The following is a 23,825-nucleotide window of genomic DNA, read 5'->3' as shown; positions in this document are numbered from 1 at the left end:
AGTTGACAGTTGATGAGCAGAAAATTCCATTCTTTCATCAATGGAATGGGCGATAAAAGCCAAACGCAACAGATGTCGCCAAGTATCTCAGATGGCATCAGACGGAATGTGACAACTACTATGCTTACATCACCGCTTCACCTGCCCGACAATGTCCCTAGTTGAAAATGATATCCCCCTTGTGATTCTTCTGGGCCCGACACTCCTTTAAGCCCGGCTCAGATGACCGTCTTTTTTTTTTTTTTTTTTTTTTTCGATGGAGAACTGCCCTGACCAGTTTGCAAAGTGCTCTACTTTTCAGTGGCAGGTCACAGAAGTAGCGACGTCAAAGGTGCCGATACTCCGAGCCTTAGGCGATTGCAGGAGAACAAGTAGTGCTAGCCACTACTCCAATGCGCAAAATAACGTTTGTACATATTGATAAGAATTATACAACAATGGCAACATGTCTTAAAATAAAGCCAGTAGTAATCTTTATTAGCACAGTTATTTCAAAACAATCCAACCAGTGTTTGTGGAATGTTCACATACAGTGTCGTCTACAGCGCAGTTTAGTATTACGTACAGTACACATGCCCCAATGAGTAAAGGTTCCTTCTTTATTCTTCCTCAGCGCACACGTCATCTGCATTGTAGCATGTTGGCATCGCGTGACATGGTTCCCCACATAAGGGCAGACTGGTTGTTTTTTTTAACTGATGAGTGCCTAATGCGACACAAAGTGATGTGCGTGGTTACTTCCAGCTGATTACTTTCATAGTTCCGAGGGCCCTTGGGGGTCGGTGGGGGGGGGTCAAGGTAGTGGAGCCTTTTAAATTGATACGACAAAGACGAAGAAAGGTTTGCCGAGTGAGAGAATGCAAATATTATTTTAGATGGCTTTTTGTGATTTTATTAGGGAGCGATTTTTGAATTCTGCCCACTGTCGTTTTCATCGCCATCCTCTCTCCTCCAAGGTTATGATTGAGCTTTTCTGTATAAGCAGGCCGACATTGTCGTGCCCCCGCGGCTCCTCTCCCCTTAAACAACGCTGCGCCATTAGCATCACATACATGCTGGGCTGGCGGCGATCGGGCTACAGTACAAGAGGGGGTAGGCAGCTGCTCGTGTCGTTTGAGCGCCGAGTTGCGAAAGACGTCTGCAGAAGACGACGAGAGCCGCACTAGGGATCAGAATGCGAAAGTCGTCTTTGAGCAAAACGCCAAACCGCCGCCAACCCTAACTCAAGACGTGCTGCCCGTTTTATTTATTTCTTTTTTTGCCTTTACGGCGGGGTTTGCCAATTTTAAAATAGGTAATAGCTAATATCAATCAGCATAAATTTACCCTTGAATCGTTGAATTTGATGTTGTCAAGTTTGTTTGACCTTCACGCCTTCGTTCCAGCTCGGGGGGTGTCACACTCATTTTTGTCGTGGGCCGCATTGCAATTCAGTTTTCTGAGGGCCATTATGTCTTTGAACCCAAACAAATGTACGATCGCCTCAGATTACATAAACACAACAAATTGGAAAAACGACTTTTAAAATCACAGGACAATGGCAACTGTTAGTTCAAATAATAAAGAATCTATTTTCAAAGGGGGATTGGTAAGGAGAAAAAAATGCTTCCCATCTCAATGCTTTTAAAAGTAAAGACTATTTGCAATTTTGAACGTGTAGTTGATGCACATAATTTGCTTTGGAGGGCCACATAAAATGAGGTGGCGGCTTGGATCTGGCCCCCGGGGCCTTGAGTTTGACACCCATGTTCTAGATGTACCGTCTGAGTGCTCTAGATGCAAACATCTGCTCAATAATTTGCTGAAACTGACTTCCTCCTTCCTGCTTCTCCCTCCGTGCGCTAATGATGCCCCCCACCCCCACGTCCAACCCACTCAGCTCCTTTGACGTCGGCCTAGATTTTCTTACCTCTGTTTTATTTAATGCGCCAATCGTTATTCATGGCACACTTCCTTTATGTGTCTTGGGCGAGATCTCTGCTGTAAGATTTTCCCGCTCGCAATGTGCTCTTCATTAATCTCGTCACTTGTTATCAGTTATTTGGAATGCACCCCATCATCTCTATTAAGCCCCAATCTTGATTAGCATCACGCGAGAGGGGAAGGGGCAGAACTTGCAAGTATTCTGATCGTGATTGTAGTAAGCTGTGGTGTGGAATTTTAAAATGGAGAATAAAAGATGACTTCAATCACGCCAATGAACACTTGTGAGCAACTGTAAGACTTTGATGTCCTAGAAATTCAGTTTTTTAAAATTGTATTTATTTTTGTGGTGCTTAGATTTGCCACGAAAGAGCCCAACGGTTTATTGGTGTACAACGGCCGCTTCAATGAGAAACACGACTTCATTGCCATGGAAATCATCAATGAACAGATTCAAGTCACCTTTTCTGCAGGTAACACTCCATTCTTCTGCAAGAACTTTTACGCTGTTCACAAAATGTTTGAATTACTGGACTTTTAGTGATAGTTTCAGGATGAAACTAACTTGAACCTTGACAGGTGAACTTAATTGGACCTTTTAAGAAACATTTACAACGATCTGAATATCCCCAAGTTTTTGTGAGTGTGAATTATTCATCTTTTTTTTCCACAGGTGAAACCAAGACCACCGTCTCACCTTTTATTGTTGGCGGCGTGAGCGACGGTCAGTGGCATGTGGTGGAGGTCCACTACTACAACAAGGTATGGTCTGATTTGTCTGACTTCGCTCCTTTTAGTTATGTCACGACGCAGAGCTGACAAAAACATAAGACGGAACACGGACCAAAGTAAACAAATCCCGGTTTATCAAAATGTCCGTCAGAGGGGTCTGATTCCGTGAAACGTTCCATAAAAGAAAGTGGCAAGCCCTGCCAGTAAGATGCTCGAACAAGTACAGTGGGAGTGAAGCGACTCCGTTGGTCCGTCCCGTCAGCATCACCAAACAATGGCTGCTTACATGATGCTAATCTGGAAAGCTGCCAAGGGATTTAATTGGTTTAATTGTGGGGGGTGGGGGGTATTATTTTTACAGACCCGCTCAGATTGAAGATGTTGTGACTAGCGCACTTCTCCATCCCAACGAGTCAACATCTCAATCAGTGAGGAATGTACGGACCTGTTGTCTGTCTGCACTGTCCCAGACGGAATGTCACATTTTAGGCCATTGAGGAAGCCACTTTGCATTATAAAGATGCCCTCCCCCGCCCTCACACACACCCGGCAGTTTACATTTTCTATTCAATGTCCATGATAGCATGGCTGTGCCCACAAAAGTGATGAAGGGGGTGGGAAAGTTTGTCCTTTTGCCAGCAACCCATTATGGACTCTTTAGTCCACTCGTTACAAAAGCTTAAAATTGTTACAGCATATCAGCATTCCCATGTCCTTATATAATCTTTTTGTAAAAGTCTGTAACGCTGTATGGTAACAAGTTTTGGGACGTCTCAACATTCGACACACTGGAAGTGAAGGCGGAAGAAATTATCGTGAGCCTAATAGCATTTGCTCATGTCATAAGTGAAATATTTTCAAAAAAACAAGACATTTTAATTGTTCTGTTCTGTCACTCTCTGTTGATGTCATAGATAGATGAAAAAAGACATTATTTGATTAATTAATATAGATATTCCCTACGGCTCACCTGATTAACTCATTCACTCCCAAAGACGTTTTTAAACGTCTTTTCAGACTTGGTCCAGAATTGGCCAGTACTGAATGAATTCACTTTAAGCCCACGTTAACGTTACGAAGCACGGTAATTGAGGATAACTGAATTATTGGATCTTGCTTCCTGCATTCGGAGGAGAAAAGCAAATGTCTCTTAACTGTTCCTGCAAAGTATTAATCATTTCCCATCATGTTTTATGGAGAAGAAAAATGAAGATTGATTCCCTGACTTACGCACAACTAAACATCACCAAATAGCTTCACCTTCACACTCCCTCGCCCGGCGTCTGGCTGAGGTATAAGCGTGGCTCCTCCCACTGGAGGTACCCCACGGTGACCCGTCCCTATCAGCAGGGGGTGGGGCCCGAGTGTCGGGGCGGGCTGCGTTTGAGATTGAAATGTGGCTTTCATGGCAGCGAGGGCTGTGGAGAATGGCAATGACCTCAGCCTTTGTGAGTGGTTCTGCTTCCTTTGGGCCCATGGGCAGTGAATGATGCGGCCCCGGGGAAGGTTCCTCACTCTGTGTTCTCGGGAGAGCAGGAGAGCAGCGGAAGAAAAGCGATGAGAAGTATTGACTTGGGCTTTGAACGGCGACACTGCGCTTCAGGGGCTAGCTCTCTTGTTGCTATGGTTTTTCCAGTCAATCTTGGATCACATATGCGCGTGTGACTTCTCTCATGCTCCTTTTGCTCACCTCCTCTACCCTCCTTTTTTTTTTTTTTTTGGTCAATTAACTCATATTCCCATAATGCTCCTGCCATCGGCAGCCAGTGTCAGACTTGAGCAAATATGTACATTCCAATCAGTGCTGACAGGACGGGCCTTTGTGTGGCCGAATGTCATCCTGACAGTCAGTCATTATTGGCGAGTCAACAGCCGTGACTGATGACAGCAGAGGTCAGCGAGGGAGCGTCCAATCTGGAGCGCTGCCTGTTCCGGACCTTTCACAAGAGACGGGAGGGTGGGGTGAGGGTAACACCGTGGATGACAAAAAAAAAAAGAGCATGTCGGATGATTTGATCACTGACCGATTCAAACGGCTTGTTTGCCTTTTTCATCATCGACAAATTTGTAACGCACTGGCCTGGGCTGCCGAAAAAAAAATAAAGAACCAGTTGACTTAACAAGCTCAGGATGAATGGCTTTGACTTGAAAGGACTCAATGTTTGACATTTTGGAAGTGAAACAGACCCACTAGCCATTAGCACAGTCCAATGACTTCCCACACAAAAGATAATGTATCTAAAAAAAATACATCCTCTTTCCCAAAGAGAATGATGCTTCATTTTGACTGACATTGTAAAAGTGGTATTACTTAAAACAGTCACCGTATTATTCTCATATCCGCCCAAAGTCAGCTGAAATGGGCCTCAGTGCATGGGTGATCCTCATGAGGACAACCACTAGAGAAAATGGATGGATATACTGTATGTCCTTGATTCCACGCATGAGAAAACAAGTCTTTCATCAAAAGCGTTAATGTATCTGAAACAAGAAACGGCAGGCCATATATTACTGTACATGTGGTTTTTGACGTCCCCGTAAGCTGCATTCATTCCACAAAGAATAGGCATCCAAAGGCATCGCTAGCTAGCTAGCTAGCTATGTCATAATTGCACCGGATAACAAGTGAATGTGAAGAAACACTTTTCTATATGAATACGTACACACCTCAGATTAAAATTTGCTCTTGACTAGTGTTCTATTCAAACATATTTTCCAACAGAAATCTCTGAAGTCACAATACTCGGTCTTGAACACATTTTGTTTGTTTGTTTCAGAAATTTTGCCCAATGATACAATTTACACACATGTAACACATTGGCAAACACATGCTTAACATTTTGACGGAAGAAAGAAAATAGCAGTGGGACACGCACAAAGCCCGCGCAGACAATGGAATGTTTTGGATGCGGTATTTAGCGGCATAAAAGGGGCAACATTAAAAACAGCTCTGAATACGAATACTTCATCACTCCAAATTACAACAACTATTATCATCACACACAATACAGCGTGGACCACCACCACAGTCAAGCTAAACTTATTTGCTACATCCTACAGCTTATGAAACCAACCTCGTGCAAAAAGCATTAGTTTTGTAATACAGAACTCATGTTATTCATGTGCTAGCGCAGTGGATAATGGTTAGCATGTCAACCTCAATGTTCTGCGGCTCTGGGTTTTTAAATCTTGGCTCTGGCCTTCCTCTGTGGCTTTTGTCATGCACTAAACAGCTCTTTAAACACGCAAATTGAGTATGAGGCTATTTTATTAATATGGCAGCACGGTATTGGGTTATTATGTCTTGTTCACATGCAAGAAGTTCTGGGAAGGAAAAGCAGCTTCATTTATATAGCGAATCTCATACACATATTTGTTTCACATAAATAAAAGTACAACATTGACATATGAAATAATTGTAAAAAATATATATGAATAAAAGTAAAGAAATAAAAAAACACACGCCACACGAGAATTTAAGACATTAAAAAGCAAAGCCAAGTAAAGAAATAAAAAGCAGCTTGATAAAATTACAAATGGAACATAAAGCTCAAGGACAAGAATTTTGAAAAAAAAATGTTTTAATGTTGTAAAATAACTTGATCATCGGTATGGGGGAGCATAGTTTTTTTTTATTTTTTAATGTATTTATTCATTTGCACAGGAACCTTGTTCATAAACCGATTTGTGAGGATCCCTTGTTTTGTGAAATTAAAGAAATGTCCAAAAAGGCAGACCATCTCAAAAAATTTGAAGAAGTACTTATATACCTTGGCCAAACATGAGACACCAGCAAATAGCGAGATGTTAGCTCGTATTCTAGAGAAGCCACTGAATGATGAAGTCGGTCTATTTTGTTTCCAGTAAGACAATCATAACAAGACAATTGCATCCATTCACAAGCTGCCAGTACCGAGCGAATTCAAACCACTTGGACGTCTCATCTCTGCGTATGAGATGGGCTAAGTCCTGCTAAATCCTGTCTGACCAGCTGACAACGCAGCGCCACGTACACTCCTGCGGACCGACCGGTCGGTCAGCTGCGCCCGTGGGGGTGGGGGGGGGGGGGATATTAGGCGGGCTTTGTCGTTTCTTTGCTCAATGTTTGCAGCAGCAGCTTGAACCCATGCTTAGAGTTAAAATGAGCTTGGCGTGACCTCAGAGAAACTGCCCAGTTTGAAAAGAGTTTGTGACCTTAATTGATAGGATCGTCATTGTCGGCCCCCGCAGACCACACCCCCTCCACCCTCTTGCTTTTTTTTTTTGTCCATAAACTCCGCCTCCCCACAATTGCCTTCTCAGACAATGAAGACTACCCTTTGTTGACAGGGATAATGTCCTGCTGAGGGTCGGCCATTTGTGCGTGTGCGCGTGATCTCGCCATACGCTGCCGTTAGCCGTTGTATGAATTATCGAAACGCACAACAGCAGCTGGGATAAGCAGATTTTTGGGAGCAGAGCGACAAGCCGAAAAAGGCTCAAGGCAAAAGATCATGTGGCTGATCTTTCCCAGTTTCAAAGCTGTGCCGTCGTCTAAGCGGCCTCAAAAAGCTGTGTGCAGCTTTGCACTGGCTGGAATCGCTGCTGATTTACAAAATAATCTTTGCCACAATGCGGCAGAACAATACAATATTTTCTTAACGCCACTGCTATTTAGGATTGCTTCGTAACCCCAAATTCTGCAGTGTCTTTAAATAGCCGTGTGAGTCTACTTGTGCTTCCATTTATACTTTAATCTGTCAATCTGAACAAGCTATTTTCCACTAGGTTGAACGGACACAAAGTTTTGCATGAACAAAGAACAAATCAGAAAGTAGCCACAGATATTAGAAAGTACTGTACACAATTGTTAATGTGCTTAAAATAAACCTTTAAAATATGATTACAGTATTATTGGTGTTTGAATTGGACTGATGACTGCTCATATGATTCGGCAGTCTTGTGTACCTGAAAAGGTCACCAAAATATTTCAAATATCAGAGGACAGGTAACTCAAAACTCTTGTACGAATCTCAAAAAATCGTTCCCTTTTGAAATGAATGGAAATGCCATTAATCTGTTCTCGTCTCCCTAAAAAACATTTTGGAACGTGGTTTTTAAACAAGGAAAATAGCTCTCTATCATATTTTGTAAAGAATTCTATAAAGAATAAACAATTAGTCTATTGTGTCACCTTCTGTTGTAAATGACATTGCCTCTGGGGGGCAGAATAATACTGTCATGCAGACACAAAAGACCTGCAACTACTCTAAAGTGACCTCGTAACCGCAGCAATAATATTAATTCATTAGGCTATTCATTAGCCTGTCTATGGCATTTAACATATATGTCAACATTTAAGGTAGGACTTAATGCTCAAGTTATGTGGATATTTCAAATGTGTAATTCTCTCTTTTCCCCCCCCTTTGACATTAGACTTCAATTCAACTTCAAAATCTTTAATTATGGGAGTGTACCTAATATTTTGGCATTGACGTTCCAAGGCAACGAGGCTTGTCAAGGACATCAATCAAATCTTCACCTAAAATATCTTGAGATTGTTTTTTGGTTTTCTGTTTTTCTCACAGCCCATTGTAAACCAGGCCGGCTTGCCGCAGGGTCCCTCCGACCAGAAGGTGGTGGTGGTGACTGTGGACAACTGCGACAACCCCGTGGCTCTGCGATTCGGTCACGTGATTGGAAACTACACTTGCTCCGCACAGGGAAGCCAATCTGGGAGCAAAAAGTGAGAATAAATAAAAACAATTTCCTGCAGTGGTGTTGTAAATAAAGTTCTTGCAGCGGCATCCTCACACGACTTTTGTTATTCACTTCCATAATTTAGCACATGACTTTCTTTGCAGTGTGCTCATTAGGAGTAAACTCCTGAAATGAAGTTCCACACCTCCTGGGTGTTACATTTTTCCACGATGTTTACTACTTTGCTGGTTTTATCTGCAGGCACTAATAGCAACACTGCGCACTATTTCTGTCATGATTTTTTTTAAATGCATTTCTCCTTTAATGAGTGCCGATGATATCTTTTGAAGCAGAACTGCAATGTATCAAATGTTCATGTGTTGTGTGCCGTCAGATCACTGGACCTGACCGGCCCGCTGCTCCTCGGAGGGGTCCCCAAACTCCCAGAAGACTTTCCTGTCCGAAATCACCAATTCGTGGGCTGCATGAAGAATCTGCGTGTAGACAAGCAACGCGTCGACATGGCCGGCTACATCGCTAACAACGGCACGCTGCCCGGTAAGCGGCGACAACATTCGACACTCAAAAGCTCCGACGGATTTGGTTTGGTTCAGTGTGGTAGTCAGTGTGTGCGTGAGAGCTGCCAAGTGAGATAGAGCAAGCACTGATTATAATGAGCACAGCAGGGAAGACGTATCAGGAGAAAATGACTGCAACAGTCTGCTACCTTCACTTCTTTGCTGCTGTGATGAAATAATGAAGTAGGAACACACCAGAAGTGAATATGAATCTTTTTTTATTTTATGCTTTTATTGCCAGGATGTTCCGCCAAAAGACACTTCTGCACCAACAACCCGTGTCTGAATGGAGGCACCTGTGTCAACCTGTGGGGCTCCTTGAGCTGCAACTGCCCGCTCGGATTCGGGGGAAGAAATTGTGAAAGAGGTGAGGCAGGCAATGAAGTTCAATGACATCCACAGCACATATCAGCGAAGCGCAGAACCAATGCGCAGAATCAGTGGCGCCAATATCGTGTGACATCACCTGCGCCACAACTTAGACCCGCTTTTAGCAGGTCTGACGTCTAGTCTACTTTCTCTCGCCATATTGTCAGCTGCGCCGGGGGCGTGTCAAAGAAAATGCCCTCGGTCCGCCAGTACGGCCATCCTGGATCAGTGCAAGTTGCCCAATTCTCAAACACACAAAACGAGTTTTTCCAAGGCATGAAATTGAAGATACATTATGTCGTTTTTACGTTATTACGTTTTTACACTGATGGCATGAGCATCTGTCTGTGAAACTAGAGCCCTAATTACAATTTGCAAAAAAATTACCAGCATCCAGATGATTTTATTTTGTACAACTAGTTGATGAAATAAAACTGAATAAATTCAACACGCCCATTTTTTTTTTCAGTTTAGTCAACCTGCCATGAATTGCGCTTTGAGGACGAGCGCCAAAATTCGAACCCCGAGAGGCAAACGTCCTCTCCACCAGGGCGCCGTGCCTCCCTGAGATTTTCTGACATCGTGCATGATGACTGTTCAACCATCACATGTTTTTTTTACATCTTTGGAAATTCCACCCAACATCAAGCCGATATGTTCTCTACAGTGATGGCCAACCCGCAGCGTTTCCTGGGCAACAGCCTGTTGCAATGGAACAACCTGGCGACGGCGACCTCCGTGCCATGGCACGTGGAGCTGATGCTGCGCACCCGTCAAGCCGGCGCCATGCTTCTGCACATCTCTTCCGGACTGCGGCACAATCTCACGCTGCAGGTGAGATCGGTCTTGGCTTTCAGCACTTGAAACACAAACCGAAGTGCTCTTCTTTGCCGCCCGTTGCATCAGATGCAAATTTTCTGCTCACGTGTCGCAATACACAGAAATGTAATTTATTCCTCGGGGTCCTCGAATGGCATACAATCTTGGTGTTTTAACTCATTCCCAAAGACGTATTTAGATGTCTTTTCAGACGCCACACATTTAATCCCAGCTCCTCATTTTATATTGAATGTATTCGAAAAGGGTCTGAAAATGGCCATTTCTCTTCATTACAGTGGCAAACGGCGGCAAATTGACATTTCCTGCTGTCTGCTAACTTTCCAAATGCTTTTGTGCTTTTACTTAATATTCTCCTGCTCTGTGCTCATCTGTTATTGATTCACTCCACTGCCTGCCGCCTCTGTCCTTTTCTTCACCTTTCTGCCTTTGCAGCTGCGTGGCGGGAGTGTGCTGATGGGACTGCACAGGGGGGAGGACTCCACGCTGTCCCGAGTGGAGGAGGTGCTGGTAAACGACGGCGACTGGCATCATTTGCAACTGGATATCAGCAGTTTGGGCGGGCCGGCGGGCCATCATAAAGCTGTTCTGTCAGTAGACCACGGACTCTACCTGGTGAGAAAACATGGCATTATGTATTCATGACCATTTTGTTAGGTCAGTACTCCCGCACTGAATGTCTTCTTGTTTGTTTCAGGCCAGTATGCAGGTGGATGGGGAGTTGCAGGAGTCCAAACTGAAGGCTGTGAGTGTTGGAGGTTTAATGATGCCTGATGGGAAAATTCGGCATGGCTTCCGTGGTTGCATACAAGTGAGAGCCCTCTCTAAACGCGACACACACCCTTCCAGATCAAATGTATGTACCAATTACAACCATGTGGGAATGGTTTGCGGAAGCCCCTTGTCTGCTGAATGTCCTTTTCCTGCTATGTGTCCCTCTTGAAGCGCCTATGACGTGTCAAAGTAGGAACGATGACATACATAAATCTATCTATACATACACACATGTACACACGATTAAATACTACTACTACTGTTGGTGATGATTTGTAAATACATTATTTTGCCATCAAACTCACATTTTCATTGTCATTGTTAGTATTTGGTTGAATAAAAGGACTGAGGCATCGGGCAAGCAATAAATAACAAATATTTAGCATCAAAGTCACTGTTGAGCATCAAATATATTTTTACAAAGCTTATTTTCCGCATTTTTGGGGGGACCAAAATAGTTGATTTTGGCGAAACCAAGCCATGTTCTACTGCTGATCATTAAAAATGTAATAAGATAGATTTGTAACTTTTTTTTTTTGTGGGATGACAGAAGAGAGTCTTATATTTCATTTGGTCGTCTCTTTGTGTACATGTCAGTCATAGAATACAGTATTCTATGAGTCTTGAGAGTCAGTCAGAATGCTTAGAATTGTCTCGCATTGAGGAGATTTCCTTTTTTTAACTGTTGGCATTGAAAGAGTTTTTTAAGTGGACACCCCAGTATCTGCTCCCTGTCCAAATACTTTTGCCCATTATGAGACTGAAGGGCTTCCATGAAGGGGATGTTTTTATTTTCACTTTACTAGACATTCAACTCAGCATGGTGATGGTATATCAATGCAGGCCTTGGTAGGAAAGATGGCGTTTGTCTCCGTGCAGGGTCTGCGGGTTGGTGGCGCTCTGAGTCTGAGTCAAGCCAGAAAGGTCAACGTGGAGGTGGGCTGCAACGTGCCCGACCCCTGCGGTTCCAACCCGTGTCCCGCCAACAGCGACTGCAACAACGACTGGGACAGCTACTCGTGCACATGTCGTCCCGGTCTGCATCATTTCATGCAATATTTTTTTGAAAGGATCCATTTATTACATGAGCCGCTTGCATCATTTACTTATTTGCAGGTTACTACGGCACCAACTGCACCGACGCGTGCACGCTCAACCTGTGCGAGCACGAGTCCACGTGCACCAGGAAGACCAGCTCCTCCCGCGGTTACACATGTGATTGTCCACACAACTACTTTGGCGATTACTGCGATAAAAAGTACATTTACCCCACATAAACGAATCGGGAGTATGCCGGGATGCTTTTAAATGATGTGACTGGACTTGCGTCCCTGCAGGACTGACCTTCCCTGTCCCCGAGGTTGGTGGGGTCACAAGACCTGCGGGCCATGTCACTGTCCCATTGAGCGCGGGTTTGATTTGGACTGTAACAAGACCAGCGGAGAGTGTCGCTGTAAGGTAAATGCGTCGTTGGTCGCCATCAATGATTTAAAATATGCGTGCACTGTTTGTATATGAATTAAGGCTTTCAAGTGGCCAAGTGTCTCAATATTTTTGTCCATGTTGATGTATTATTTGTTTCAATACGTGTATTGCATCAAACACACACACTCACACCCGTAAATAATGTGTTTGTGCCCTTTGTAGGACAATCACTACCGTCCCGAAGGCAGCAACACATGCCTGCTGTGTGACTGCTACCCGGTGGGCTCCTTTTCCAGAACATGCGAGCGCGAGAGCGGTCAGTGCCAGTGTAAATCAGGCGTGATCGGACGCCAGTGCAACCGCTGCGACAATCCCTTCGCCGAGGTTTCTGCTAACGGCTGCGAAGGTAACAGCCCGTCACATTTACACTCAGGTTCATCTCCATTTACTGTACGATGTTTTGCACGCGAAATACACCCCCCCCCTCTCCCCCCCACTCCTCAACACTCTGCTCTGTGCCAGTCATCTATGACAGCTGCCCTCAGGCCATCCAGGCTGGAATTTGGTGGCCCCGGACTAAGTTTGGGCTCCCTGCAGCAGTCCCCTGCCCCAAGGGGACTCTGGGTAGGATGATTACCATAAAATAATGGCAACGCATGGAGGTCGCCCGCAGCCTTTTTTCTAAGCTGCATTCTATTTCCCACCTCGTGTAATAACAACGCACGCCTCCTCTTCCTCCTCCTTTTCCGTCACAGGCACGGCCATCCGCCACTGTGACGAGCACAAGGGCTGGCTGCCTCCTAATCTCTTCAACTGCACGTCGGTCACCTTCAACCAGCTGAGAGTGCTGGTGGGTGGCTTCTCTCTCTCTTCCTCTCTTTGCTCCTTTTAAAGCAATTGCCAAAGGTTCAAATATTTCACATTTTCAAATGCAGGGAAAGTAATGTTACAGTGCACGCATCAGATGTCATGCATTACCCTTTTGAAAGGATTTTTTCTTTCATATCATCATCTTGTTTAAACAGTCTTCGAAATCATAGTTTGATCCCCCCGCCCCCACCCCTACCCCTCAAAAGTTTTTAACCTTAAACATTTCTTCTAAATGCTTGCTAGCTCTGCTGTTCTTAGTTAAACAGAGCATTCAAGTCTAACCCTGAAATGAAATTAGAAGTAAATATATTAAAATCAGTCATTTGTGAAAAGAAAATTTTTTTTTATGATTTTGTTCAATTATCATTCTGCACTTTAGCTCAGTCAGGAACCAACACCCTGCCCCCCTTATTATTTTTTTGCTGTTGAAAAAAAACTAACGAAATAAATCCCCACGTTATGTCACATAATCCTGTTCATACACTATGTGGTAAAAAAAACACATTTTAAAAGAGGTCTTCATGTCCTCTCCCAGTCTGAAAGGTTTTCCCATAATGCTTCCCTGCTGGACCCGGCCCGCGTCCAACAGACAGCGGCCATGTTGGCCAACGCCACATTACACACAGAGAAGTACTACGGCAGCGATGTGAAAGTGGCCTACGGACTTACTCAGAGGCTACTGCATCATGAGAGCAAGCAACAGGGCTTCAACCTCACGGCCACGCAGGACGTCCACTTTACCGAGGTACCAAACAAACACCGACACCGCGCCGCTTTGGCTTTTTTAATCAAGTTGGGTCAAATGAGCTGGATGATGTCACCGGTGAGGGAGGCCTCTGATCTCCTTTGGCTCTTGCTTCGCAGAATCTGGTCCGAGTGGGCAGTGCCATCCTGTCTCCAGAAACGCGTCCGCACTGGGAGCTCATACAGCACACGGAGGGCGGCACGGCATCACTGCTGCGCCGCTACGAGGAATACGCCAACACTCTGGCGCAGAATATGAGAAAGACCTACCTCAGCCCCTTTACCATCGTCACACCAAATATTGGTGAGCCTCATACTAGAGCTGAATATTTTTATTAAAATGATACAATTCCGATTTTTTTTTTTGTACCCCTCAATATTGCAGTTGTAATTTAATGAGATTAATTTTTCAAAGGTCCTGTCACCGTGTTTTATTTTTAACAATCATGAGCAATAAATCTGTGTTATACTAAACAATATCTGATTTGTGATACATAAATGTTTTCGTCGACGTTAGGCTTGTGCCAAACTAAAGACAAATGAGATATGGTTGAATATTAAAGACTGTTTATTTTTCTACTTCAGTTGCAGTTGGTAACTTATGAAACACTTTGACATGCAGTCTTTTAAGCGTTCACTAAAACAGCTTGACAACATTCTACCAAGCAGGTCTGACGTAAACTTAAGTCAGTAAGTAATGAATCTGATGACTACTTCAATTTATTTGTATTTTCCTGTTTTAGATATTTTTATTTTGATTTTCATGCCGTCTTTGCGAGTGGTGAGGTAGTGCCATAGCGCTCTCTAGTGGCCATGTGATATTGAGACTACCTTACAACTGACAACAACCACCCAGCCATTTTCAATATCACTCATTCTTTGGGAATAGGAACGTGAATGAGATTATTTATTATTTAATCGTCTATATTCATATTTCTTGATCATCAGAATTCTAAATAATAGTCATAATAATAATGATAATTTAAAAGGAGCTATTCATACATTGATATAGAGTTCGAAGTGGCTCGGGAGTGAGAAGTATGGGTTTCATTTTGACTGCTGGCCAAGTGACGCAACCCAGGATACGTGGAAGAAAATATTACATTGATTTTCAAAGTGTTATGCTTGTGATAATATCAAATGATATAAATCATCGGTTGCAAAATATTATAACCTCCCCACCAATAAAAATACCACAGTCTCATTCAACATACTGGTAATCTATTATTCATTTTCTGTATATAATGCAATCGTTTACATTTTCGTCTTTTAATTTTTTTTTTCTATATTTTTTTTACAGTCAACAATTTAATATACTCGTGAGGTCATTATAGAAAAATACCTCCTAAAATAGTTTTATACCAGTGGATACAATACTTTACTCATATTGGTTGTGAAAAGTACACTTTGAGATTCTGGACCTATTTAATTTTGTCCTGTGCAGTCATCTCAGTGGACCGTCTGAAAAAGATGAATTTCGCCGGGGCCAAACTTCCGCGGTACCAGTCCCTGAGGGGCCCCCGCCCCGCCGACCTGGAGACCACCGTCACTCTTCCCGACTCGGTTTTCCAGCCGGCCGTGGACACCAAAGGCCACAGGAACCTGGACGTTTTTCCAGAATCTTCACCGAGGAACCGCTCCGCCAACAGGAAGCGACGCCATCCCGACGACAACCAGCCGGACGCCGTCGCTAGCGTGATCATCTTCCACAGTCTGGCGTCACTTCTACCTGAGAGCTACGACCCTGACAAGAGAAGTCTCCGGTAAGAATAGTTTGCATGTGTTCCCACATTTCAAAAAGATATTTCAAAATTTTAAATGCGCCCAGCAGTTTGCTGGCAGCATGTTCAGAGTGTCCAAAGTCAGCTGGGAACTTTATAACATGGATGACTTTACCTTTTTTTTTAACCCCAGTGTGCCAAAGCGTCCAGTAATCAACACCCCGGTGGTGAGCATCACGCTTCACGACAACGATGAACTGCTGCAGCACCCGCTTGACAAACCCATCACCGTGCAGTTCCGTCTGGTCACCACCGAAGAGCGCTCTAAACCCATTTGCGTCTTCTGGAACCACACCATACTGTTGAGTGCGCACACATACCGGGAGACAAGATGAGATTGTGTTGTTGATGTTGTCACGTTTGATGATTGTGTCATATCAGAGCTGGAACGGGCGGCTGGTCGGCAAAGGGATGTGAGGTGGTCTTTCGAAACAACACTCACATAAGCTGCCAGTGCTATCACATGACAAGCTTCGCTGTGCTCATGGACATCTCCAGGAGAGAGGTAACGATGAAAATGAGGTCATGAAGTCAGCTCAGTTATGTGAGGTGATGAGGGGCTGCCTTCATAGACAAAACACAGTAAACAAAGGGGAACACTGGAGGACAGTGAACATTTCCACTTGCACCAGCCCCAAAAGATGAACAAGGCCACCACCAAAGACCTCTAATGGAAATCTGGATTTAAAAAAAAAATGTCTGCATGTTATTTTTATCAGAACGGTGAGATCCTGCCCATTAAAATCCTCTCGTGGAGCACCGTTGGAGTCACCCTTGGCTTCCTCTTCCTCACTGCCGTCTTCCTCCTGTGTCTGCGAGCCATGCAATGCAACAAGACCAGCATCATGAACAACGGCGCCACCGCCCTCTTTCTCTCCGAGCTCGTCTTCATCCTGGGGATCAACCAGGCTGACAATCCAGTGAGTGCCTTGAGTTTTTTTTTAAATGTATTTTATTTGTTTATTTATTTATTATTTATTCAGTGAAGTCTTCAGGTGGATTAAAAAAAATCTGCTTCTCCTGCCGCAGTTTTTATGCATGGTCATCGCCATCCTGCTGCACTTCTTCTACCTGTGCACGTTCTCGTGGCTTTTCCTGGAGGGTCTGCACGTGTACCGAATGCTCAGTGAAGTTCGAGACATCAACTACGGGCCCATGAGGTTCTACTATCTGATTGGCTGGGGAGTACCTGCCTTCATCACAGGTCCAGAACCTGATATGATGCGTTTTTGTTGCGGCGTACATTGTGGCTATGGTTTCCCTCAGAAGGAAGTTGTCACTCTTCAAACCATAGAACCATGTTGTTGTTGGGGTTTTTTTTTTTACAACTGTTAGTATGCACACAGAAAAATGCTGGGTTGTTTTTGTGACCCGCTTGCTGTGAATTTTGAGCAGACTTTTATCTTAGGATGGGTTAATTATTGTTACCCAGCAGATTGGGGGTTGAATATTTGATTTGGGCAGATTGAAGAGCCATTTCGGTCACAATTGTGTGCTGAAGTTGTAAATTTCCAAATCCTCAGCCCAGTGCGCTGGGTACAAGTAATGCTTAATTCTTTTTGGGACCCAGCGCTGCGTTTGCTAGTTCACCCAATTTGTGTTACTTAACCCAGCAGTTTAAATAGTATGACGATTTATGGGTTTGCTCGGCAGGTTTGGCGGTGGGATTGGATCCCGAAGGCTATGGCAACCCAGACTTCTGCTGGCTGTCCATGTATGACACCCTCATTTGGAGCTTTGCTGGCCCCATCGCCTTAGTGGTGTCGGTGAGTCCTGGTGGATTCCTCCGAGTTGAACTGGCCAGAACATGAAGCATCAATGCGGTTTGATGTTTGTACCCGCAGATGAACGTCTTCCTGTACATCCTGTCGTCCAGAGCATCTTGCTCACTGAGACGCCAAAGTTTGGAGAAGGGACCTCAAGTGTGAGCGTCAGACCGGTCCGCTAAGCGAGCACGTTTCTTGTTTCTTTTTATTTATTGTTATTTTGTCTCGCGCAGGTCGGGCCTGAAGACCGCAGGCGCTGTCCTCTTCCTGGTCTCAGTCACTTGCTTCCTGGCTTTGCTCTCTGTCAATAGCGATATGATCATCTTCCATTACCTGTTTGCCGGCTTCAACTGCGTGCAGGTGTGCCCTCTTAATTCGCTCCAGATAAAGTGAGCGTTTAATGTTATCGACGCAGCGGTAGTGTTGTTATGTCCTTCAACATTGCCTTTGTCGTCATCCAGGGTCCTTTCATCTTCTTCTTCCGCATCGTGTTCAATAAAGACGCAAGGAATGCTATGAAGTACTGCTGTGGACACAAGCATCCCGATCACATGCTCAAATCCAAATCATCAGTAAGTCCCTCGCCACTAACTCACTTGGTCACACCTCAGGGGCATCCCTGACAATATGGCATAGGATCCAAAGCTTTGTCGATAATTTCCCTGGTTGGTAATCACTGCATCAGAAACATTGTCTGGTGTGATCAAGTCGCAGCATTAACAGAAGTCCCATTAGATATAAAATACAGCAAGCAATATGTGGTCTGTTATTGTGAAAATACACTTGAATAACCACCAAAAACCGAAACAGAGGCAACAAATTATGCAACGGGACCACAGAACGCTAAAAGCTAGCATCTTTGCTGTTCCAGGGCTACAAATGCAACACCAACTACACGGACGGCAAGTTGTACCATCTTCCCTTTGGTGAGTCCAGCGTATCTCTGAACGGCACCATGCAGAGCGTCAAGAGTCAGCACAGTTATGTGCCTTTCGTCCTGAGGTGAGGACTCCAAAGCGGGCATAAAGAGTTGGATGGTAGAGGAGCACTTTTACAAGCTCTCGTGTTTTTCAGGGACGACGGCCTGTGCACCAGCCAAGCGCACATTGCCCTCAACGACCACACGTCGCTCTTCCATGAAACCAACGAGCATGAGAATGACGGTAAACGAACCCCCCTCCCCCCACCAACACCTCCCCGGCTCTTTTCCCACACGGTCCTCTCACTCTCGCCTGTGTGCAGACCGTGACAGCGAGTCGGACAGCGACCTGTCCCTGGAGGACGACCAAAGTGGCTCCTACGCTTCTACGCACTCCTCTGACAGCGAGGACGAGGAAGGTCCTCTTCCTCCTGAGGAATGCTGGGAAAACTTGGCGTCCAGTGGAGCTAAACGGCCTGCAGCGCACGGTACAATCAACGTGTTGCTGTGTTCGGCATCAGCTGTCAAATGACTCCCGGGCCACAACATTAAGTACACGTGAATACAATATGTTTTATGTTTGTATGCAGACAGTGGACTATATTGGCCTGCAGCAGTGAATGACGGAGATCTCAAAGATGCTGACAAGCTCAAGATGAATCTCGAGTCATCAGATGAACGCATGCACGACATGGTGACGGTACTGCTGCCCTCCATGTCCAAACTGCATGCCCACCCCCACAAAGGTAAATGACTGAAATGGTCTCAGGCATACATTAATTCCCTCCCCACTCCGCAATTCAGCTCATTATTCATGAATTCACCTTGCTTTTTTGATGCCGTTTTAATTGATTCATCTCTAATGAAAGATTTTTTTTAATGTGGCGAGAAGTTTAGTTTAATTTGGGACGTTATGGAGCGTCTTCATCGCATCGGCATGTACAAACAACGCTTTTTGGTGTTTCTGTTTCTAGTTGGGGTTTTTTTTGGACATCTTGTGCTAGAAAAAAAAGACATTGTGGTGTTTAAAGTTTCCATTGATGCTCTTCTCCATTCACTCGAGTGAGGAGGAAGTGCTTTTGCAGGTTTTTTTCGGATGCGTAAGAACCATGTGCTAATATGGATTGTCTATTAGCTATGTATGGCGCCATCCTGTGGCATAGGTTCCACATTTTTTTAAAATGTGAATTTGTGAATTATGGAAAAGTGAACTGAGAATATGAGGACTATTCTTGTACTTGAGGGATGTTACAATACATACAGTACAATACATGCTGATTTATATAGCGCTTTCACGACAGCGGCAGCTGTAACAAAGCGCTTGTTGACATCTGGTGTGCCTCAAGGGTCAATGCTTCACCCAAAGATTTTTCTTACCTACATCAATGATTTTCAATCAATAGAGTAGTCTTTTTGCAGATAATAGCAGACAGTTAGTCTTTTTTTTTTTTGCTGAGTGATCTAATTCGGTCTGACTTAGATACAGTTTATTGTTGGTCAAGACACAAGCTGTTGGAAAAAGCTGCTGAAATTATTTTGTTATGGGTTATGGTTGTGCTTATCCAAAAAAGGACTTTAAATTTGAAGTCTGTGATGTTTTTAAATTGGTGGCTTTACATTTGATGCTGATTGTGTGGCACGCAGGCATCTTAAAGAAGAAGCAGCTCTCCCCGATCATAGAGAGGAATGGATTCAACCGCATCCACAACGAACTGTGCGACGGCGCTGCGGGCTCGGCCTCCCCTCATGGCTCCGCCTCCCCTCACGGCTCGGCCTGTAGCGAGCGAATGGCCACCACCGCTAAGGCCAGCCTGCCTGAGCAGTTGAACGGCATCGCCGTGAGCATCAAGGCAGGAAAGGTGGACGGTGACTCGTCAGGATCAGAGTGAGTATTCACATCAGAAGCACGCATTACAGCCTCGTCTTCGTGTTCGTGTCATGCTCAAGTGTTTATTGCTGTCTAACTTCGACTTGTGTCGTCTTGTGTAAATGTGTCAACAAATAAACTAAAAATTTGCCGTTTTTGCAAATCCTGAAAGACCTAGTCGGCCCGATTAGTGGCCGACTAATTGGTTGGTCCCTAAAATGGACATATATATTAAGACGAACTTCTTAATCAGTGACGTAGGTTAAAATCTTCATTTCCCGCTAATTATTTTTCTCATCTCATATCCACCAAATCCAAGAGGATTTATCAATAATTTTTTAGCTGTGGTGGATGATAATGAGAGCATCATCCCAGGAGACCCTTCTGAAAATAATCTCACTTTCTCTGTCTCCCCTGCTTTTCCAAAATATCATATCAAGATTTTTATTCTTTAATTTTATCCCCTGAAGCACTGATCCTCTTTCTGACTGATCAGGAGCTTTTGGTTTCTTCTTCAATCATCCACACTCACCACCTGTGTTTGTGTATACGTGTATTTCATTGTTCCTTGTCTTCTTTTGTTTGTTTTGTTTTTGTGTTGCTGCCCTTCCTCCACCGTTTTTTCTTTTCTCCCAGCAGCCACTGCAACACCGCCATGTGAACATGCTGATCGAGGGGTGTGTCTTTGCAGGTCATAGCGCCTCCTTCCTTGTCGCTGGAACTTCCCCTTTAAAAATACTTAATTTTTTTTTTAATGGATTCTGAAGGATGTTGTGTGTGTGTGTATGTGCGTGAGTGTTGTACAGTACCGAGAACTAGTGGGCCTACTCCATTTTTTTGTCACATTGCAGGATTTAATATGTACCGTAATAAGATAAGATAAGATAAGAAATCCTTTATTAGTCTCGCAATGGAGAAATTCCCAATTCACAGCAGCAAAGTTATGAAAGGAAGAAGTAGATCAACAAAATATAGGAGCTGCTGGAAAGGCAGCCACTCTCGCGGCGCCATTTTGAAGTTAAAATAATAAAAATAACACAACACAACACCTAGGACACAGACAGTCGTGCAATCTTCGCCACTTTTCTGCATACACTTTGTTGTCTGAAGCAGTCATAGATGAAAGAGGAAAGGATCAAAGTGTCCTTTCACCAGTGGATCAGAGACGTCATGCTGAAAATGTGCACACGTCTGCTACAAGCTAAGTTTTGAAAGCAAACACAAAGCTGGGTGGTGTTTTTAGACGGAAAAAAACGACCATGAATAGTAAGGCATTTTTTGGACGAAAAAAACGACCATGTATAGTAAGGCGTTTTTAGCCAAAAGAAATGACCATGTATAGTAAGGCCTTTTAACCTGAAAAAAACGACCACGTATAGTAAGGCGTTTTTAGCTGAAAAAATGACCATGTATAGTAAGGCGTTTTTCAATGAAAAAAAACAACCACGTATAGTAAGGCGTTTTTAGCCGAAAAAAGATGACCATGTAAAGTATTTAGTAAGGTGTTTTTAGTCGGAAAAAACCCCCACCATGTATATAGTCAGCCGTTTTAAGCCAAAAATCATGAACATGTGTCGTAAGGCGTTTTTAGCCGAAAAAAACAACCATGTATAGTAAGCCATTCTTAAACGAAAAAAAACCCCGACCATGTATAGAAAGGCATTTTAACTCGAAAAAAACGACCATGTACAGGAAGGCGTTTTTAGACGAAAAAAAACGACCATGTATATTAATGCGTTTTTTGACGAAAAAACGACCACGTATAGTAAGGCGTTTTTAGCCGAAAAACCCCCGACCATGTATAGTAAGGCGGAAAAAAAGCTGGCTAAAAACGCCTTACTCTACACATGGTCGTTTTTTTTTTGGTCTAAAAACACCTTACTATATATGGGCTTTTTTGGGGGGCAAAAAATGCTTTACTAGTCATGGTCGTTTTTTTCGGCTAAAAACGTCTTACTATACATGGTCGGTTTTTTTCATCTAAAAATGGTGTACGAGACATGGTCTTTTTTTGGGTTTTTTTTTTAGTTAAAACACCTCACTATTCATGGTAGTTTTTTCGGCTAAAAACACCTTACTACCCATGGTCATTTTTTTTGTCTAAAAACGGATTACTAGACATGGTCGGGTTTTTTTCGGCAAAAAAACGCCTTACTAGATACATGGTCGTTTTTTTTCGGCTAAAAATGCCTTACTACTGTGCATGTGAGTATGTGTGAGCCAAAGCTCAGGCTTGAGCACCGTGACGAAACATAAGTATATCCCTTCAAATAGATTTGTGCCATACTTGAGTTTGAAAAAAAATGCACTTTTGCCGCCCTCATTTTCTTTCTTTTTTAAAAATGTTTGTACATTTTTTAAAATACTGTAGTTCTGGAACAATCTGTGGAACAATGAAGCTTGCAAACATTCAGGGAACATTCAGGTAAAACGACTTGGTGACAATGGACCGCGCTAAGTTGGTGTCATCGTGCGTGCGTGCGTGCGTCTGTGCGTGCGTGCATGCGTGCGTGTCTGTCCAAGCAGCATCAACAATCAAGTGAAGGTCAATTTTTCCAGCCTGTGGTTCATATCAACAAGGACACACATCTGCTTGTGTATGTACACCTAAAAAAGAAAATTCAAAAAAGGATTTTTGATACTATTTTCGTGATTTGGGAAATTGAGGAGAGCACTTTTTTTGGGGGGGGGGGTGGACTTGAAGCGCTCTGGTTTCGTTTTTCATCCAACGGAAGGGGACACATTTCCATCCATGAAATAACGGCTATCTTTTTCCTAGAGTAGCTGTGGCGCGTTTTTTTGTAAAGTAATTAAAAATGATGAATATTGCCATGTCATCTGTTTTTACTGTACAGTGTGGCCTGTAAATGAAAGTAAATATGTAAACTGATTGTAGGGATGTCTCTCTTGGAATCTACAATTTGCCATGTTGACCAACTGTGGACTTTAAATGTGTTTGCATTGCACCGCCATTAAAAAAAAAAGCTAGCAGATGGGGTTTCTGTGACTGCCACTGCACTGTGTGGTTCTTGTTTGCATTGTCCCATATCCATCCATTTTTTTTGTGTACATGAAAATGGTGACCCTGTCTCCTCAAAAAGATTGGCCCAAAGATAAACCTCAGGGGTGTCAAACTCATTTTAGTCATGGACCAATTTGGAGTTATGTCTTCCCTCGGAGTGCCGTTATGACAGTGAGACCACAAAATTATTACTTGTACACAACAAATAAATAGATACAATACAATACAATACATGCTGATTTATATAGCGCTTTCACAACAGCGGCAGCTGTAACAAAGCGCTTTACAAAACAGTTAACATAAAGTAAAATAATAAACACAACACATAACATAAAACAGATGATTAGTCTTGAAATCAATCAAGTCAATTTTTATATTTTGTTCTATTGTTCAAGTGAGTATAAACAGGGTAATACAATTATTGCAAAATATCAACGTTATTTATTACACTTGACAATTTGACATTTCTGGACAGATTTTAGCAAGTTGGCACATGTGATTTGCTTTTGCGGGCCACTTAAAATGACCTGGTGGGCCAG

At 43.6% G+C, this 23,825-nt stretch overlaps 1 protein-coding gene across 3 annotated transcripts in view; it reads left to right on the top strand.

The window, feature by feature from the left end:
• Positions 1 to 23,255, top strand: part of celsr2 (cadherin, EGF LAG seven-pass G-type receptor 2) — a 47,237-nt gene extending 23,982 nt beyond the window's left edge. The window contains exons 4-34 of one of the 3 annotated variants that reach the window (XM_052076622.1): positions 2,281 to 2,396; positions 2,597 to 2,685; positions 8,223 to 8,380; positions 8,729 to 8,892; positions 9,154 to 9,279; positions 9,949 to 10,115; positions 10,554 to 10,733; positions 10,816 to 10,929; positions 11,772 to 11,928; positions 12,009 to 12,150; positions 12,230 to 12,350; positions 12,540 to 12,723; positions 12,840 to 12,941; positions 13,073 to 13,167; positions 13,723 to 13,932; positions 14,052 to 14,235; positions 15,376 to 15,694; positions 15,846 to 16,013; positions 16,094 to 16,217; positions 16,432 to 16,632; positions 16,742 to 16,916; positions 17,366 to 17,478; positions 17,557 to 17,636; positions 17,712 to 17,838; positions 17,940 to 18,050; positions 18,350 to 18,480; positions 18,553 to 18,641; positions 18,721 to 18,885; positions 18,988 to 19,143; positions 20,042 to 20,282; positions 20,904 to 23,255. In XM_052076622.1, coding sequence (XP_051932582.1) covers positions 2,281 to 2,396; positions 2,597 to 2,685; positions 8,223 to 8,380; positions 8,729 to 8,892; positions 9,154 to 9,279; positions 9,949 to 10,115; positions 10,554 to 10,733; positions 10,816 to 10,929; positions 11,772 to 11,928; positions 12,009 to 12,150; positions 12,230 to 12,350; positions 12,540 to 12,723; positions 12,840 to 12,941; positions 13,073 to 13,167; positions 13,723 to 13,932; positions 14,052 to 14,235; positions 15,376 to 15,694; positions 15,846 to 16,013; positions 16,094 to 16,217; positions 16,432 to 16,632; positions 16,742 to 16,916; positions 17,366 to 17,478; positions 17,557 to 17,636; positions 17,712 to 17,838; positions 17,940 to 18,050; positions 18,350 to 18,480; positions 18,553 to 18,641; positions 18,721 to 18,885; positions 18,988 to 19,143; positions 20,042 to 20,282; positions 20,904 to 20,925 — 4,531 coding nt within the window. In that variant the 3' untranslated portion in view covers positions 20,926 to 23,255. Of the gene's footprint in view, positions 1 to 2,280; positions 2,397 to 2,596; positions 2,686 to 8,222; positions 8,381 to 8,728; positions 8,893 to 9,153; positions 9,280 to 9,948; positions 10,116 to 10,553; positions 10,734 to 10,815; positions 10,930 to 11,771; positions 11,929 to 12,008; positions 12,151 to 12,229; positions 12,351 to 12,539; positions 12,724 to 12,839; positions 12,942 to 13,072; positions 13,168 to 13,722; positions 13,933 to 14,051; positions 14,236 to 15,375; positions 15,695 to 15,845; positions 16,014 to 16,093; positions 16,218 to 16,431; positions 16,633 to 16,741; positions 16,917 to 17,365; positions 17,479 to 17,556; positions 17,637 to 17,711; positions 17,868 to 17,939; positions 18,051 to 18,349; positions 18,481 to 18,552; positions 18,642 to 18,720; positions 18,886 to 18,987; positions 19,144 to 20,041; positions 20,283 to 20,900 lie in introns of those variants that run through there. The other 2 variants (XM_052076621.1, XR_007964164.1) reach the window with 2 other exon arrangements.
• The last annotated feature ends 570 nt before the right edge of the window (positions 23,256 to 23,825 follow it).

Source organism: Hippocampus zosterae, chromosome 9 (genome assembly GCF_025434085.1).
Source record: "Hippocampus zosterae strain Florida chromosome 9, ASM2543408v3, whole genome shotgun sequence".
NCBI classification, from domain to species: Eukaryota; Metazoa; Chordata; class Actinopteri; order Syngnathiformes; family Syngnathidae; genus Hippocampus; species Hippocampus zosterae.
The sequence above is the reverse complement of the archived record's forward strand: the minus strand, read 5'-3'. Positions and strand labels throughout refer to the sequence as shown.